This window comes from Populus trichocarpa, chromosome 12, assembly GCF_000002775.5.
Source record: "Populus trichocarpa isolate Nisqually-1 chromosome 12, P.trichocarpa_v4.1, whole genome shotgun sequence".
Classification (NCBI taxonomy): Eukaryota; Viridiplantae; Streptophyta; class Magnoliopsida; order Malpighiales; family Salicaceae; genus Populus; species Populus trichocarpa.
Window position 1 is genome coordinate 12,005,940 of NC_037296.2, and position 16,772 is coordinate 12,022,711.

Sequence of the window (16,772 nt, forward strand, 5' to 3'; positions counted from 1 at the left end):
AACGAAAAAAAAATGATCAGTTTATAATTATAATATAATATAATATAATAATAATAATATAATAATAATATAAATATTATTATTATATTATTATTATTATAGTATATAAGTGAATGAAAATAAAAGGCGTGGGGAAGCTACAGTGCTTTCCCACGCGTCTTAGAGTATTACTTAACTGGTTGTAAGACAAGGAGTGAATTATTCTTTAGTACTTGTATTTGTTCAACATGATCAGCTTAGTCCTTCAAAATAAAAAATCTACAAATTAGTCTCTTGTTGATCGTTATGTCTACAAGTTAAATTCTTAGAGAAAAACCAACATACATAGTAAGAGTTGATTATTCAAAAAGACAACAGAAGTCAACAACAACAACAGATGTTGAAGGGACCGACATATAGGTTTTCAAGCATGAGAAACCAAGTTGTAACTGTGCTAAAAAAGGAGGGACTAAATCAGCATGATTCGATAAATTTATAGAAGCGTGTGGATGTTGAGGAAGGCACGTGCGAGTGTTTTTCTAGCAATCCAATTTCAAAAAAATAAATTAAAATGATAAGGAAAAGAGGATATTTATTATCTCTCAACCTTACAAAAAAAAAAACTATCTGCTGCTCTGCTCCCTCCCTCTCATCAGTAAGCTCTATTTCCCGCTCCCTGAAGAGCCTCAACTCAACCGCTGTCTCTACAAAATCGTGGGTTTCAATTCTATAATTTGCTGAAGCAAATGCAGTTAGGGCTTTTGGGAGGTTTTTCTCTCTACTGCACGTCTTCCCGTAAACCTCTCAAAACAACATCACCAAACATGGCTGCCGCTTTCAGTGCACTCTCCTCCTGTCCGTACACTTTCTTCTGCCGCCCTAGCTCTACCAAGCTTTGCGTTTCCTGCTCTGCTGGCTCCCCTACTACAACTACTATAGGTATTCTTTCTTTAATTCCATTTCCTTTCTTATTTTTTTTTTTTGAAATTAAATGTGTAAATACTCACTTCGTTTAATTCTTTATATTATTTTTTTGTTAAAATTCATTTAGGCAGTAGAGGAACGAAAGCTCCGCCGCGTAAAAGGACGGGAAGAAAGGAAGGGACAGGGAAAAGTATGGAAGATTCGGTTAAAAGAAAGATGGAGCAGTTTTATGAAGGGCCTGATGGTCCGCCGCTGCGTATAGTTCCAATTGGTGGTTTGGGTGAGATTGGGATGAATTGTATGCTTGTTGGGAATTATGATCGATATATTTTAATTGATGCCGGTGTTATGTTTCCTGAGTAAGTATTCAGCCGAATTTGGCAGGATAAGTGCTTTCATTTGCGCTTTTTTTGTTCAAAGAATATGCTAATTTCTTAAATGTTTAATTGATTTGGGGATTGAATATGAAAAAAATCTTAGTTACATAGGAGTTAGAATAAATCACATTGTTAGTAAGGAAATGTTACTGTGAGAGGAAGTGAAAGTTGCGTTCTTTTTTCCTTTTGAGTGCATTAGGTTAAACACGTGGCTGAAAATTCTGCTTTCTGATGTGTTGACTTTGTTTTGTGTGTGTGACAACATGCTCCAGTTATGATGAGCTTGGAGTTCAAAAGATTATACCTGATACCACATTTATCAGAAGATGGAAACACAAAATTGAAGCAGTTATTATAACACATGGTCATGAGGATCACATTGGTGCGTTGCCTTGGGTAAAGTTTCCTTCGACTTCTTGAAAGCATCATGTTGACCTTGCACTTCCAGATTAAATTACTGTTTATGTGGCCTTTTTAACTGTATCAAATTTTCTGCTGTTGACATTTGTGTTGTAGTTCTTGATAGGGTTTTAGTTGCATAGATAGTTACATTTTTCTGTAGATAAATTAAGGGTGGGCCGAGACACTAATTACAGCTTAGTTGATGTGGCGATGGGCTAAAGGATGCGAAGCTTGTTTGTGTGATTGCCAAGATAGTTAGATGGAAAACGACATGCGATGGGAGGGTTGTTGATACATGAATGGTACCTCTTGACAATTATTCTTATTTTGAAATGGGGAATAACATGAATTTCCATCATTTTTTTCCAAGGGAAGGGGGCTGTCCATTATGCTTCATCCTTTCCGATGATCTTGGTTAAGCCTTCAGATAGGCTGTGCCGAGGATCTTTGATAATTAGCATTTGATGCAATATTTACACAATGAACCCTGGTTGTAGCCTGACTAAGGTTGTCTTTGTACTGTTCCAATGCTAGTTGAAGTATATCTATAGTATATGATGACATTACTGTGCAATTAGATGAACGTGTTTGTCAGTTGAGTACATTCCCTATGACCTCTGCGTTGTATATTTGAGCATGACATGTTGATACGTCGGTATCAGATGTGCCATGGGATTTGTTTACATAATATCCCACATTATCACTTTTTTTCCTTTCAGTTAAGAAAAGACGATAAGGTATCTTTTCCACTGCCTTCTGCATCTCCCTTGTCAAAAGTGTCTTTGATTATTTAGAAGTTTTTCAGCTTCATGGCTCTTGGTTCTTACATCATGTTAATGTCTAAGGTGAAGCCTCTTTTTATTGGGCATAAACTCATGCTTTCCAATTACTCAATAATTAGTAGCCATCATAAATCTAATGGTGATCTGGCTCTTCTAATAATTCTGCAGTAGATGTTCTCAAAATGTTCTTTCAAATGTTTTAATGCAAGGAACTTCACTTAAATAGGAATGGTTGATGTTATGTCTGAGTTAATGAACTATTAAAAGATCTCGTCTATATTTAAAGGTTGCCATGCAAGGAATATCTACATGGCTATGGCACATCAGCAACCCAAAGACTAGAGCTAGCACCTGGATCATGGATAGTTGATGTTCACTGATCAATTATTGTCTGCACTCCCTCGATCAATCATGGGTTGTTGATGATGATGCCATGAATTGTGATGGTGGAGGTGGTGGCAATGAATTGCTTCGATCCACAATTTGATTGGATTTTAATTAAAGGAGGTTAAAAAAAAGGAACCAATCTGATACTAACATGAATCAAGAAAAAATAAACATTAAAATCATTTAAGGGACATGGAAAGAAGTTACAATATGACCTAGATAGTGTAGATAGATGGTGTCTACGACTACATATTTAGAAGGAAAGAAGCAACATTTTGTTTCTTTTAGAATAGTATTTGGCATGTGTGCTTAAAGTTTCTCGTTAGCAAGATAAAAAACAAAAGTGTGTTATTTTTGGCTAAGAACTTTAGCTAAATGAGCTTGGTTAAAAAACTGAGCCTTTGCAACTTTGGAAACCTGAATTGGATGATCTATTAAAAGCATAAGGGATGTGTGTAGGAAACATGAATCTAAACTTAGTTTAAGGCTTTAACAGTAACGAGTGTTTGTTGATTTAATATTTATTGCAAAGGTGCAGCTATTCAAGCTGTATCATTTGGTTCAATGCTTAATTGCTGTAAATAATTAATCATGTTTAGATTTAAGCATTTTGCTTTGTGTCTTTTTCACTCTTAATAATTCTCTTACTATCTAAGCAGGTTGTTCCAGCTTTGGATCATAACACTCCAATTTATGCATCATCCTTCACGATGGAGGTACTTTGTTCTGGGTCTTACTTATCCATCTATATGTGCTGAAAATAAAACTAAATTTGGTTTACTTAAGCATACTTTCATAAATAAATATGTGCACAAACATGTACTAGAATACATGTTTCCAGAACTGACGTATCCTACTATTGCTTATGGGGACTAATAAAATAGCTCATAATATATAAATGCTGCCCTTTATTTTCCAGTAGATTGATATTAACCAGAGTCAATTTTTTTCAATTTCCAGTGACCTTGTAAGATTTTGCACACTTGCATGGCAGCTCTCTAGACCATCTGTTTGTGTTTTATGTGATGACAAGTCACGTTTTCTAGTTTTGATTCTCTGAGTGCTTCTAAACTGATTTTATGACAGCTCATCAAGAAACGTTTGAAGGAGAATGGGATCTTTGTTCCATCTAGACTTAAGGTGTTTAAAACAAAGAGGAAATTCACAGCTGGGCCTTTTGAAATAGAGCCTATCAGGGTGACCCATTCTATTCCTGATTGTTGTGGATTGGTCCTTCGCTGTGCTGATGGTACAATCCTTCACACTGGGGACTGGAAGGTAAGCTTGTCTATATATGTTTTTTTTCCCTCTCTATGATTTTGTAAGCTTCAGAAGAGGTTTATATTGTACAGATTGATGAATCACCATTGGATGGAAAAGTTTTTGATCGTGAAACTTTAGAGGAACTCTCCAAAGAAGGAGTTACATTGGTAAGTCTCCAAGATGATGTAATTTGTTGCCATATTGACATAGTTTTTACATGGGAACTTAATCGGTTTCAGTTTGTGGAAGAGATAGTGGTTTTTGTGGGACCTTCATATGAAAATATGCCTTCTGAGTGTATGTGACTGTGGGAATGAAGAGAAGCTGTGTTGTAAATTGTGTCATGTCTTTCATGATATAATGCTATGACAGTTTTGGCCTTTGTTTTGGAATGCTTTAGAAATATGCTTCTCTTGAAGAGTGGTTTCTTCAGAAAAGGTCAATGTTTAAGACTTAATGGAGATGATATGCATTACAATTGCATGTTCGACATTTTACATCCTAATATGTGCTCCTTGAGATGTGGATAAAGGAGTTTGTTAGGTAGAATTGAGGAAAATAGGTTAATGTGGAAAAAGTTATCACTTGCAACATCTTGATGGAGAGCACACATTTTATGCTGGAAAAAAAATTGAAGGAGCAAAATCACTGTGACATGTTAGTGGACCAGTTGCTTTAGCCATTATATTTAAGCTCAGACACTGTATGTTTTGTTTTGTACAAATTATTTTTGTAACTACAGTTCTGAGGTTGACCATTTGTATCTGATATTTATTCTTTTGGTATTCATTTGAGTTTATTGTGTTATTTTCTCTTTTTTTATAAATTTTGATTTGCATGTCTAAGATGATGATTTTACCTTTGATTCCTTCATTAATTTGTTGTGAATTAATTTCTTTGCTAAAGCTGCCCTTAAAGGGCAGAGCAACTTGAGGTTTTAATGATGCAAACCTCTGTTCAGATGATGAGTGACTCAACAAATGTACTGTCACCTGGAAGGACAATTAGTGAGAGTGTGGTAGCTGATGCATTATTGAGACGTATTTCAGCTGCTAAAGGAAGGATTATCACTACTCAATTTGCATCAAATATACACCGCCTAGGAAGTGTGAAAGCTGCTGCTGATTTGACTGGTAGAAAGTTGGTATGATTTTCTAATTTCTCATTTCCTCTTAGAACTATCACCTTGGTCTTCCAAAGGAATTTGACTCACAGTTTTGATTTTTTAATCATTGTATCAGGTCTTTGTTGGCATGTCATTGAGGACATATTTGGATGCAGCATGGAAGGATGGAAAGGCACCAATTGATCCGTCCACTCTAGTAATGTTTTTGCATAAGTTATTCATCTGATGTTTTTCTGAGAGTTTTAGATTTCCAGTGATATCTTCCATCTCGCTCTTGTAGACCTCATGACAACTTCCTCTTAACAATTTCAAAATTATATAGGTTAAAGTGGAAGATATTGATTCTTATGCCCCTAAGGATCTGCTAATTGTCACAACTGGATCACAAGTAAGTTGATCCAGCTGCCTGATTCCATTTCTGTTGCATCAATTAGCTGGTATGTGACTGTGCATGCTGTTGTGTCAGGCAGAGCCGCGTGCAGCTCTCAATCTTGCATCATATGGAAGTAGTCATGCCTTCAAACTGAACGAGGAAGATGTTATTCTTTATTCAGCTAAGGTATTATGATATAATGTGCTTGGATTCTTCTTAAAATGAACTCACAAGTCGATTTCTGACTTTTGGTTAATGATTTAAGCATTCATTCTTTTTAATCTTCTTCTTTTTTTTTTCTTATTTCAAACTCCCCTTCAGTAATCTCAGTATGCTAAGATCATGTAGTTGGATGCAATTTATGTTTTTCTACAAGGTGTAGAATAAACCAAGATGTTTTGTTAATGAGTCAATCTTGTAGAACTCAGACGTGTTGTTAGTGAGTCCATCTTATAGAACTCAGTTTCCTTTCTTTCTTTCTTTTTGGTACAAAAAGAGGCTTAAGAGCCCAAGAACAAGACTAAAGGACTAACTAGGACACATTCTAAGAGTGGCTGAACCACAATAGTCCGCCCAAAGCAAATCTACTAGCCCTGGAGGAGAAACACTGAAAAAGCCGAGCCCTAGTTCCCCACTAGCTCCTACATTTGCTAACGAATCAGCCCATATATTACCCTCTATATATGTATTTTTATTATCACATTCCAATTTCTATTCAAAATTTCTTCTATTTGTGCCAAGAGTATGGAGCTAGGATCATCTCTGGACTGATCTTGAAGGATTACATGTTGAACCACTGTTGAATCAACTTCCAGGATAACATTCAATCCCATCCAAGCTATGTTAAGGCCAACCTTAACTCCCCGAAGTTCTACTGTTACAAAATTGCAAAAACCCACCTTGTATGTGAATGGGGCTAACTATCTTCCCATCCAATCTCATAGCAATCCTCCTGCACCAGCAAGCCCAGGATTTCCTTTACCCACTCCCTCTGTATTTAATTTAAGGTTTTCTTGATATCTATTATTGTGCATGTTATTTATATGTTAGGGAGTACCAAAAATGCTTCATAACCTGATGGAGATTTTGTAAGAGAATTGTTATATTATAGAAGATGGCCAGCAATGCTGCTCCATTTTGTTCTCATTTCTCTCCTCTTTTTTTTTTTCCAGAAATGATGATTGCATTTGATTGGTCACGTGTGTATAGTGAATTTGAACTATTAAATTAGGCAGACTTTTGATTTTATGCTCAACTATTTATGATAGTCCTCTATCTTATAATATTACTGCTACAGGTTTATTAATGTCTGATGCTTAGACATGTGGTCATAATGCTAATCAATTTTGTATTTTCTTGCTGAAAGAACTTCCAATTAGTAGATATGTTCTCAGTTTATATTTCATTTTTCAGGTAATCCCTGGTAACGAATCTAGGGTAATGAAAATGATGAACCGCATATCAGAGATTGGGTCAACTATTGTAATGGGTAAAAATGAGCTGCTTCACACGTCTGGCCATGGGTATCGCGGAGAACTGGTGAGATCTCATATGCCACTCCTCTGGATCTTTCTAAGTTATATTACTTAGTTATAATGTTTATATATCTTGTACTCCTCCATGTTATGCTTTTTGTGTCAATAGTGGAAAGAGAAGCATCTTCACATACTGACTCATTGTATGAAGGTTATTCCTTGTTATTCCGTTACCTTTTTATTGTGTCATTGTTATATGGAGAAACATGTAGAACTGGATGCCTTGAATATTAATTGCTTGTTATTATCAATACTATAATTGTTGTTATTTTTGTCAACTTTTAGGAAAAATCATCTAAGATTGATTCCATTTCTTCAGGAAGAAGTGCTTAAAATTGTGAAGCCGCAACATTTTCTTCCCATACACGGAGAACTTCTGTTTTTGAAAGAACATGAATTGCTTGGGAAATCAACTGGCATTCAACACACTACTGTGAGTTAGTCTTTACACTCTTATGGTAATTAGTATGCATAAGGTGATCTTGAAGTTTGTTATGTTTGCCAAAATTTGATGCATTTAGTGAGAGCATAGAATCTTTCAGAATAGAACAATAAGGCTCTCCGGCCTCTCTATGTATATGGACAACTGATTCTCATTTCATTTCTTCTCTCTCTTTTACTCTATTAATTATATGAATTCAGCTGATTTCCATGTAAATGAGAATGGTCAATTCTTGGGATGTCCTGTCCATAACGCCCAAGCCCACTGGAAAAAAAAGTGCTTTTTCAGGTGCAGTGTTGCATGGTTTATCTTGAAAAAAGACTCATATGTCGAATTGCATTGGTTAATGATGTGCATATGATGGATTTATTGTATACATGACATTAGATGCATTCTTGTTATGTTGTTTTTCTTTCAAATTCTTTGAGTTGCATATAATGTTATGGCATGGTAAAAGTTACAAGTGGTCTACAAATCTGTCAGGTTATAAAGAACGGAGAGATGCTTGGGGTTTCTCACTTGAGGAACAGAAGAGTTCTATCCAATGGTTTTGTCTCCCTTGGGAAGGAAAATTTGCAGGTTGGTAATACTGATTGTTTTATTATGGGAATTTAATTGAGGTACATTTTCATAAAATCTGGTCTGATATTGCAGTTGATGTATAACGATGGGGATAAAGCTTTTGGCACATCAACTGAGCTTTGCATTGATGAGAGACTAAAAATTGCATCAGATGGTATTGTAGTGGTCAGGTAGCTCTAGCAGATTCTGAAATAACATGTTGAATTTTCTTTGTGACACTTGTTACTGTAATGATTTCTTAACATTTCTGCGGTACAGCATGGAAATTTTACGCCCTCAAAATCTAGATGGTCAAGTTGAAAAAAGCTTAAAAGGAAAAATAAAAATCACAACACGCTGTCTGTGGCTTGACAAAGGGAAGCTTTTAGATGCACTCCACAAAGCTGCTCATGCTGCACTTTCAAGCTGTCCGGTGAACTGTCCTTTAACTCACATGGAAAGAACAGTGTCTGAGATGTTGAGGAAGATGGTAAGGAAGTATAGCGGTAAAAGGCCTGAAGTCATTGCCATTGCTGTGGAAAACCCAGCAGCAGTTCTTTCTGATGAACTCAATGCAAGGTTATCTGGCAATTCTCATGTTGGCTTTGGGATATCGGCATTGAGAAAAATTGTCGATGGGCATCCAAAAGGAAATCAGGTGGACAGGAAGCAACCTGATGGAAATGGTTATGCACATTTAGAGAAAACATCACCTCAAAATCTGGAAGGTCCACATATCTCCGCATCTCTGTGTTTTAATTGAGTGTGTTTTTGTGTGCGTGTGCTTGTATGTGGTCAAGTTGGTGGGTGGTAGCCATTTTCTGACTGCCTGTGGATGAGACATGTGAAAAAACCTATGCCACCACTAAACTCACATCTTTAGGTTAGCTGATTCTTGCTTTGTCTTATGCCAATCATCAGTAAATGACTGATATATTAAAAAATTAACAATAATGAAGGAGAGTTTCCATTGGAAAGGCCTTGTGCTAGCAACTCAGCATGCATAGAAATTGCTTTTTTGACCTTTGCTTAATGTCCACATTCTTGAAAGCAGTAGTACCTTTCTAAAGCTTGGGTTTTTAAACCAGTATACTCAATATTCTTTTTTTCCCACCTTTAAATCATGCAGTTGATGGTATTGAATTTGAAAGAGAGCTACCTAAGGAAGAGGGCACTTCTTCAAGTCCTAACTTAGCTGAAGGACATTCCTCCGCCTCTGAGGATCAAGATGATTTCCAGAAATCATCCGTTCCTTCATCCTCCCCAGTCAATGAATTAGTAAAAAGTGATGAAAGTTTGGTTCCACCAGGGGAACAGATGAATAAGCTCAAGGAAGATGTTATGGACAGTAGTGATGATGACTTGTTGGAAAATGAAAATTCTAGACTGAAGCGTTCCAAATCTGTTAAACGGAACAAATGGAAACCTGAGGAGGTTAAGAGTCTTATAAAAATGCGTGGGGAATTACATAGTAGATTTCAAGTTGTAAGAGGTAGAATGGCTCTGTGGGAAGAGATATCTACTAACTTAATGGCTGATGGGATCAATCGCAGTCCAGGACAGTGCAAATCTTTATGGACATCTCTGGTTCAGAAATATGAGGTTTGTTCCCCCACTTCTCACAATTAAATTTTGGTATTGCATTTTGATTTCTGTTTCTTATTATGAAGGGAAGCTCGTATAATTGCATGTGAATACTAGTGTGTGCTGCTACAGTTTTTGCCACAAGTCAAATGTTTTCCTGGACATTCTTTTGTACAATTCTTACTCCAATGGCAAATAAATATCGAAATCCAGATCACTGTAGGGGTGCCATCCGAGTCTTTAGTGTGGTCATCTGTTGCCATTCCATCCTATCTATACAGTGTTGCTTAGTAACAACCATTGCTAAAATGAACAGGAAAGCAAGAACGGGAAGAAAGGGAAAAAAGCTTGGCCCTATTTTGAAGACATGGATAATATTTTATCTGATTCCGAGACAATGGCAACAAAATGATAGGAAGAAGGGGGGAACAGTGCTTTGAGTTTTTTGGAAGACCTGTCCCAAGCCTCATGTTTAATTGAAGCTGCAGTGGTCTACTAGAATAATCACTTTCAGGGATTGCAGTTAAATTACAAACAGGAAATCAGACTTTTTTGAAGACACATGATCGATGTGCGAACTATTTGATCTCAGAGACCTGCGACGACGACAAACAAGAAATGAAATGGTTTTGTAGCCACAAGCTCCTCCAAAATAGGTCAGCATATATACTAGAGACAGGGATTGTGATTTGTTTGGCTTGGACGACGTTTAGCATTTGTAAGCGTTGCTGTAACTCAACAGTTAGTTTGCTGTCTTTTTGTCAGTTGCTTTGCATTCAATCGAAAGGATTTAGCTTCGTCTACTTCTTCTTTTCTTTCTTCTTGAATTTTTCCCTTTCGAAAGTTGAGCAATAATATATTGATGCGCAAATGGCTAGCCTAATAGGTTGAAAACTGAGTGATGTCTGTTTCCATGCAAAAAATTTCGGGAAAAAAAATTCCAAATCCCTCAACGAGGATGAATGGTTAATTTTTTACTACGCAAATTTAGATATAGAAATTTTTTTGGATAAACAGTATTAATTTATCAGGCAAGGGACAAATAAGAAGCATGATTATAAACCATCAATTAGTATGCCGAGTTGCAAGTAAGCTTTCCATGGAAATTATTAGGGCCTAAAATAGCTTACAACTTCCGTGGTTTCCTCCCTCTCCTCAACCCTACCACATTTCAGGTCTATATAACAAGCCTCCTTCCAAATCTACCTCTTCATCTTTGTTTTGTCCTGCAGTGTTTCTCTTTCCATCTGTCCTAGAGGAACATCTGCAAAGATTCTCTGTATAAGCGAAAATGGCACACAAACTCATTGTTCTTGCTCTTGTCTTCGTTGCCATTTTTGGGTTGGCTGCAGCCGCAGCACCTGCTCCTTCCACAACTTACCTGCCTGCAGCCGCAGCACCTGCTCCTTCCACAACTGACCTGCCTGCAGGTGAGGCGCCTTTAAGCCATGATTTTATCGGTACTAATGACGGTGATGCGGCTGGTGCACCTTCTGCTGATGGTAGCACTGTTGTTCCAGGACCGATGGGTAGTACTACATTGGCTGGGGGTCCTGCTTCTGAAAAAGATGGTGCCGCTACCCTCAAGTTCTCTGCCATTGTTGGAGCTGCCGCTGTCGCTGGCTACTTCTTCTTCTAAGCTAGTTAACCATAAATCTATATAATCCCTCGTCCAAGCTTTCAGGACTTGACATGAAAAGTATTGGCTTGAGGAGGTTATAAGAAGACGATTGAAATGCGAAGTAGGAATTTTACAGAGGGTTTCAAGTTGTAAGAGGAGAGAGAATAAAATGAAGTCCAGGGTAGGGAAAATCTTTGTCAGAAAATCAGAAATTAGATTTTCTTTCTCTTCTTCAATACTTGAAATCGCGGGTTGCCCTTTGAAGCCATACTTGTTTTCCTCTAGTTTCTCCAACACGATGATCTGAGATAGACATTTTATTATTAACAACCACAAATGATTAACGTCGAATCAAAATCCAGATCCATTATATGTGTGTGATCCATTTCTTGTTTTGATTAGAACATATTCTAGCTAGTGCTTCACTATCATATATTAATTTCTAGTAAACAAGAAGGGAAGAAAGACGAAATTAAATTTTTTTCATATTATCTTTAACATGGAAGGTTTTTGTTAAATCTTTAAACGTGTGTGATATTTCGTAAGGTTATTTTTATGATTAATTAAGATAAGAAGAAAATTGATTGGTTCTGTTGCCTCACAAAATATTAAATTCATGTCTACTGTCTATTTATTATTTATACATTTTATTTCTCTTTTGTAAGAGTTGCATGTACGTGTTTACTGCTCATGTATTCCCCAAGCTTCTTCCTCTGGTGATGGAAATGGTCATTCCGAAGACCTTGTAAGCCAAACACAGCCTTCAAATTTATAAACAGGAATGCTGTTTAATCCTACATTTTGTATCATAATTCAAGAAGTAATCACATATCTGTCATTTTCTTGCAACACAAGTTAATCTCTCCTTTTGGTACTCATGTTCATCTTAAATACTCTAACACGGTCAAGGCTGGAGAGTTTGAAGTTGTTTTTCGCCACCTTGACGAAAATGGTGGCAGGTAGGTTTCACCATCTGAGCTAGGTTGTCGTCTGGGTTTGATAGGAGGAGAGTTGATCTTGAGAGAGGCAAAACTTGCTGAGGAGTCATTGGACTCTGACGGAGATGGGTTGTTGGCATTGGAGGATCTTGTTGGACTAATGGAAGCGGGAGGAGGAGGAGAGAAGTTGCATGATTTGAGAGAGGCTTTTAGCTTGGACCAGACTTGGGACCTGTGGTACACTGCAGGCTATTAGTTTTTTTAAAATATATAATATGAATGTTTAGGTGACGATAGTACTAATAAAGAAGCAAGAAAAAATCGATGCTCAAGTAATTAACTTGATTGAATCCAGTAAAATTGAATAATGTAATAATTTGATAGAAAACGATAGTAGAAGAATCATATAAAAATACTTGATAATAATTAACTAAAACAAACAAAAAAAAACCAAATAGGTCACTAGAGCAACACCGCGGAAAAAAAAAAAAAAGAGTGATTATCTTTCTATAATTAACAAATCAATCAACTCAAGGATTAAATTTATTTATAAAAATAAACTTAATAAAAAACAATAAATAAAAAAGCCTGAAAGAACCCAATCAAATAAAAAACAAAAAATAAAACAAAGTACACAAAAAATTAAAAAAAAAAACAGAATCCAATCTTCAATTAAATAAACACCGAAAAAAATTAAAAAAAAAATTAACTTTAAAAAATATTAAATAAAATAAATAAACAGGAGTGACCCTTTAAAACTAGGTTAATTTTAAAACTTACAACCTGTGTATAATCCTAGACAATAACTTAACTAACAAGCTAAAATCCAAACAAACTACATCCTCTGGGCTGAGTCCTTTCCTCTGTTTCGATGTAAACTTTGGGCGTATAAGTAGGAAAAGAACATGTAAATTTCTGTAGTTTCGATGTATTCATGATGTCTCTATCTTGATTTTGGACAACATAGTAAGAGAAATGCAAGCTAGAATGCCAACTGTTGTCTGGCAATCGGCATTACCAATGCCCTTGCTACTTCTACGACCTTTTGTTCTGTTCTTAACTTCTTATTCTTGTTTTTTCGAGGTGTATTCTTTCTTCCAAATCAACCTAAAAGCCAACTTGCATTTCCTCTTCTTCCTTTTCTCCTCCTCTTGTGAAATTTTAGAATAAAAAAATAATAATTGAAACATAGTGAGGAAAGGGCCTTATCTATAGAAATGGATTGCGGTGTTTCAGTCAGCAAATCACCAAACTCATCAACGAAAATCGATACAGACAAGGTTTCCACTTTCCATGCCATCTTCAAAGGAAAGTCCTGCGGATGCAGATAATCGTACCAATAGCTGGCTGGATTCCAACCAGTCTTTCATGGTGCCACCAGTGGTAAACTCGAAAGACATCAGCGTTTCAGTCAAGGAAACACTAAATTCATCTATGACTATGAGCAACGAAACACACAACATTTCTTTTCCATCTTTTTCTGAGGAAATTCCTGTCATTGCAGGTAATACAATTTCCAAAAGCAGTTTGGATTCTGATCAGTCTACCACAGCTATGCCTGTGACAAATTCACAGTACACTGGTGTTTCAGTCAATGAAACATTGAATTCAGCTATGACAAATGAAATAGACAACGTTTCTATGCTATCTTTTTCTCAGGAAACTCCTGCCAAATCAGATAAGCCTGCCATAAACAGCTTGGATCCTGATCTGTCTTCCATGGATCCGCTAGTGACCAATTCCCAAAACACCGATTCAATTAATGAAACACTGAATTCATCTTCAAGTGTTGAAAAGGACAAGGTTTGTATGCTGTCTCCGTCTAGGGGAAGTCCTGTCATTACAGATAATCCCATCGACAAAAACAGTTCGGAGTCTGATCAGTCTTTGTTGGCACCACCTTCAGCAGATTCCCAATACATCATTTTTTCCGTCAAGGAAGCGTGGAATTCAGCCATGACTGATGGAACGGCCAGAGCATCTATGCCTTCTTCTTCTGATGAAAGTCTGGTCATTACAGATGATCAATTGATTGAAAAGAGCTTGGATTCTGATCTGTCTTCCATGGAGCCGCTAGTGACCAATTCTCAGGTCACCAGTGTTTCAATCAAAGAAACTAGGGGTTCAACTTCGAGTAATGAAAAGGACAAGGTTTGTATGCCATCTTCTTCGGGAAGTCCTGTCAGTACAGATAATCCTATCGACGAGAATAGTTCAGGGTCTGATCAGTCTATGTTAGCATCACCTTCAACAAATTCCCAATACATCATTTTTTCAGTTGATGAATCGCAGAATTCAGCCATGGGTGATGGAATGGCCAAGGTGTCTATGCCGTCTTCTTTTGAGGCAAGTTTGGTCATTGCAGATGATCGTTTGGTTGAAAACAGCTTGGATTCTGATCAGACGTCTACGGAGCCGCTAGTGACAAATTCTCAAGTCACCAGTGTTCCAATCAATGAAACACCGAGTGCAGCTTCAAGTAATGAAAAGGAAAAGGTTTGTATGCCATCTTCTTCAGGAGGTCCTGTCGATACAGATAATCCTATCACCGAGAACAGTTCAGAGTCTGATCAGTCTTTGTTAGCACCACCACCTTCAACAAATTCCCAAGACATCAGTGTTTCGGTCAATGAAACACCAAATTCAGCCATGAGTAATGGAACAACCAAACTATCCATGCCATCTTCTGAGGAAAGTCTAGTCACTGCAGATGATCGATTGGTTGAAAACAGCTTGGATTCTGATCAGTTTTTCATGGTGCTTCCCGAGAGGAAGTCCCAAGACATCGGTATTTCAGTCAGCGAAACATCAAACTCATCAAGTAATGAAACAGACAAGGTTTCTAATCCATCTTATTCCACGGAAAGTCCTGTCGTTGCAGATAATCCAATTGGAAAAAACAGTTTGGATTCTGATCAGTCTTTAACTGCACCACCGGTGACAAAATCCCAAGATACAGGTATGATTGGTTAATTTCTTCTGCTCCTTGCATCAATTATTCTCGCACAGTTTCCGAAGACATTTAATCAGAATTATGAAGTAAAATGTTCAGATTTTATCATAATTTTGTGAACATGTCCCGGGCAAAAAGTCTGTGTAATATAGACCTCCGGGTACTGGAAACAGAAATCTATAGATGCTGACTACCTTGAGTTTCCTACGTTCTTGACAATTTCATGTTCCATTCACAATTCTAGCTTTGCAAGCTGCTTATATACGTAAAAAGTAAATCATCGTTGCATTTTATATGCAGTTAGGGAAGAGAACTTCTATGATTGTCAAGCCTGGCTAGGATCAGACTCTGATGATGATTTCTTCAGTGTCAGAAACGGTAAGATACATTTCCTCTGCCTTAATTTCTTCACATTTCTTTCTTGTCTTGTGCAAATGAGTTGAAGCATGCATCGAGAATTTCAAGTTGATAACCTAAACAGCACACTGCAGAAGCTCGATAAGGATGAGGTTTTATGATCCTATGCCTTGTCTGTTCCTTGCGATTCTCTCTGTTATGACACAAGAGAGGCTACAGCCAGAAAACACATCAATCACCCAAAAGAATTGCAGGTTTTTAGCGATTTTCTGGGCTTTGAAAATCCTTTGATTTGTTGTTTTTAATATTCAGACTATAGCAATGCTTCGAGCCGCCAAAGCAGCATGAAGGGGTCACCCCAACCTGACGAAATAAGCGATTCCAAACGGGAGCCAAATCCAACAAAGGGAGGGAAGAAACTTGTTGATCTCATCTATGATCGTAATAGCATGCCAGCTGCCATCCAGGAACAGAGGGAGTCCAAACAAGAAGCTTCTCCAAAAGATGAAAACAAGAGACTTTCTGAGCTCTTACAAGATCCATCGTGGAGTGACCACGCCAGTGATCAAAAAAGCAGCACACCTGTCTTGAAGAAGACAAAACTTGTTGAGTTCTTTCAGGATAGCCACTGGAGTCAAGAAATTGCATCCACTCGTGCAACACGTTTTCCTAGTACTAAAGGTGATGGCAAACTGAGGGCAGACGTGGAGGCCAAGCATTTATCTCCAAGGGATGGAACTTCAACTGTGACTACTCCCCGCAGTAGAGCTAGATACGTTGGTGGCAATCTTAAGCGGGAAAATACAGCGAGAGCTACTTACTGCTGCTTTCCAAGTTGGAGCCCAATCCGTGGCTCCCAAGGAGAAGAAAAGGCAAACCCCTCCTAGAGGTCAAAGATACCACCTCTAGGTTCAGCTCAGTTTGCCTGACGGGAAAATTTGAAGGTTTATGTATGTATTTTTTATTTAAAAATATATTAAAATAATTTATTTTTTTATTTTAAAAATTTATTTGATATAGCACATCAAAACTAATCTAAAACTACTAAAATATAATAATTTAAAAAAAAATCAAAAAACACTGCTTAACTACAAACTATGTGCATAGAATTTGAGGGACAAAACCCACGTTTCTTACCCCATGTATTTACTTAACTTAATTTTTTTTA

At 37.0% G+C, this 16,772-nt stretch overlaps 3 protein-coding genes across 6 annotated transcripts; all 3 read left to right on the plus strand.

Moving 5' to 3' along the window:
• Window positions 1-577: 577 nt before the first annotated feature.
• Window positions 578-10,538, plus strand: LOC7454544 (ribonuclease J). 2 transcript variants are annotated; one of them, XM_002318086.4, is made up of 17 exons: window positions 578-918; window positions 1,031-1,262; window positions 1,553-1,676; window positions 3,511-3,567; window positions 3,938-4,129; window positions 4,204-4,281; window positions 5,076-5,258; window positions 5,356-5,436; window positions 5,563-5,628; window positions 5,707-5,799; window positions 7,027-7,152; window positions 7,468-7,581; window positions 8,074-8,169; window positions 8,245-8,342; window positions 8,431-8,879; window positions 9,281-9,753; window positions 10,052-10,538. In XM_002318086.4, exons 1-17 carry the CDS (start codon window positions 726-728, stop codon window positions 10,145-10,147), a joined length of 2,751 nt encoding a protein of 916 aa, XP_002318122.3. In that variant the 5' UTR covers window positions 578-725; the 3' UTR covers window positions 10,148-10,538. The 2 variants fall into 2 exon arrangements, with proteins under 2 accessions (XP_002318122.3, XP_024438430.2); XM_024582662.2 differs by having other exon boundaries at window positions 1,553-1,662.
• Window positions 10,539-10,728: 190 nt separating this feature from the next.
• LOC18103806 (anther-specific protein BCP1) lies at window positions 10,729-11,726 on the plus strand. Of its 2 annotated transcripts, XM_052445998.1 has the most exons (2): window positions 10,729-11,096; window positions 11,136-11,726. In XM_052445998.1, exons 1-2 carry the CDS (start codon window positions 11,027-11,029, stop codon window positions 11,372-11,374), a joined length of 309 nt encoding a protein of 102 aa, XP_052301958.1. In that variant the 5' UTR covers window positions 10,729-11,026; the 3' UTR covers window positions 11,375-11,726. The 2 variants fall into 2 exon arrangements, with proteins under 2 accessions (XP_052301958.1, XP_024438431.1); XM_024582663.2 differs by having other exon boundaries at window positions 10,929-11,726.
• A 1,378-nt stretch (window positions 11,727-13,104) lies between these two features.
• Window positions 13,105-16,545, plus strand: LOC127904079 (uncharacterized). 2 transcript variants are annotated; one of them, XM_052445838.1, is made up of 3 exons: window positions 13,105-15,253; window positions 15,548-15,625; window positions 15,917-16,545. In XM_052445838.1, the coding sequence occupies exons 1-3, from the start codon at window positions 13,588-13,590 to the stop codon at window positions 16,489-16,491; spliced, it is 2,319 nt and encodes a 772-aa protein (XP_052301798.1). In that variant the 5' UTR covers window positions 13,105-13,587; the 3' UTR covers window positions 16,492-16,545. The 2 variants fall into 2 exon arrangements, with proteins under 2 accessions (XP_052301798.1, XP_052301799.1); XM_052445839.1 differs by having other exon boundaries at window positions 13,118-15,253; window positions 15,729-15,935.
• The last annotated feature ends 227 nt before the right edge of the window (window positions 16,546-16,772 follow it).

What these genes read in the sequence shown, in the direction of transcription:
- LOC7454544 (XM_002318086.4), top strand. Translation starts at nt 726, where the DNA reads ATGCAGTTAGGGCTTTTGGGAGGTTTTTCTCTCTACTGCACGTCTTCC. An exon ending in GCCGGTGTTATGTTTCCTGA is followed by an intron (nt 1,263 to 1,552) that starts GTAAGTATTCAG and finishes AACATGCTCCAG; the next exon opens with TTATGATGAGCTTGGAGTTC. An exon ending in ACATTGGTGCGTTGCCTTGG is followed by an intron (nt 1,677 to 3,510) that starts GTAAAGTTTCCT and finishes CTATCTAAGCAG; the next exon opens with GTTGTTCCAGCTTTGGATCA.
- LOC18103806 (XM_024582663.2), top strand. Translation starts at nt 11,027, where the DNA reads ATGGCACACAAACTCATTGTTCTTGCTCTTGTCTTCGTTGCCATTTTT.
- LOC127904079 (XM_052445838.1), top strand. Translation starts at nt 13,588, where the DNA reads ATGCCATCTTCAAAGGAAAGTCCTGCGGATGCAGATAATCGTACCAAT. An exon ending in GACAAAATCCCAAGATACAG is followed by an intron (nt 15,254 to 15,547) that starts GTATGATTGGTT and finishes TTTTATATGCAG; the next exon opens with TTAGGGAAGAGAACTTCTAT. An exon ending in TTTCTTCAGTGTCAGAAACG is followed by an intron (nt 15,626 to 15,916) that starts GTAAGATACATT and finishes TTTAATATTCAG; the next exon opens with ACTATAGCAATGCTTCGAGC.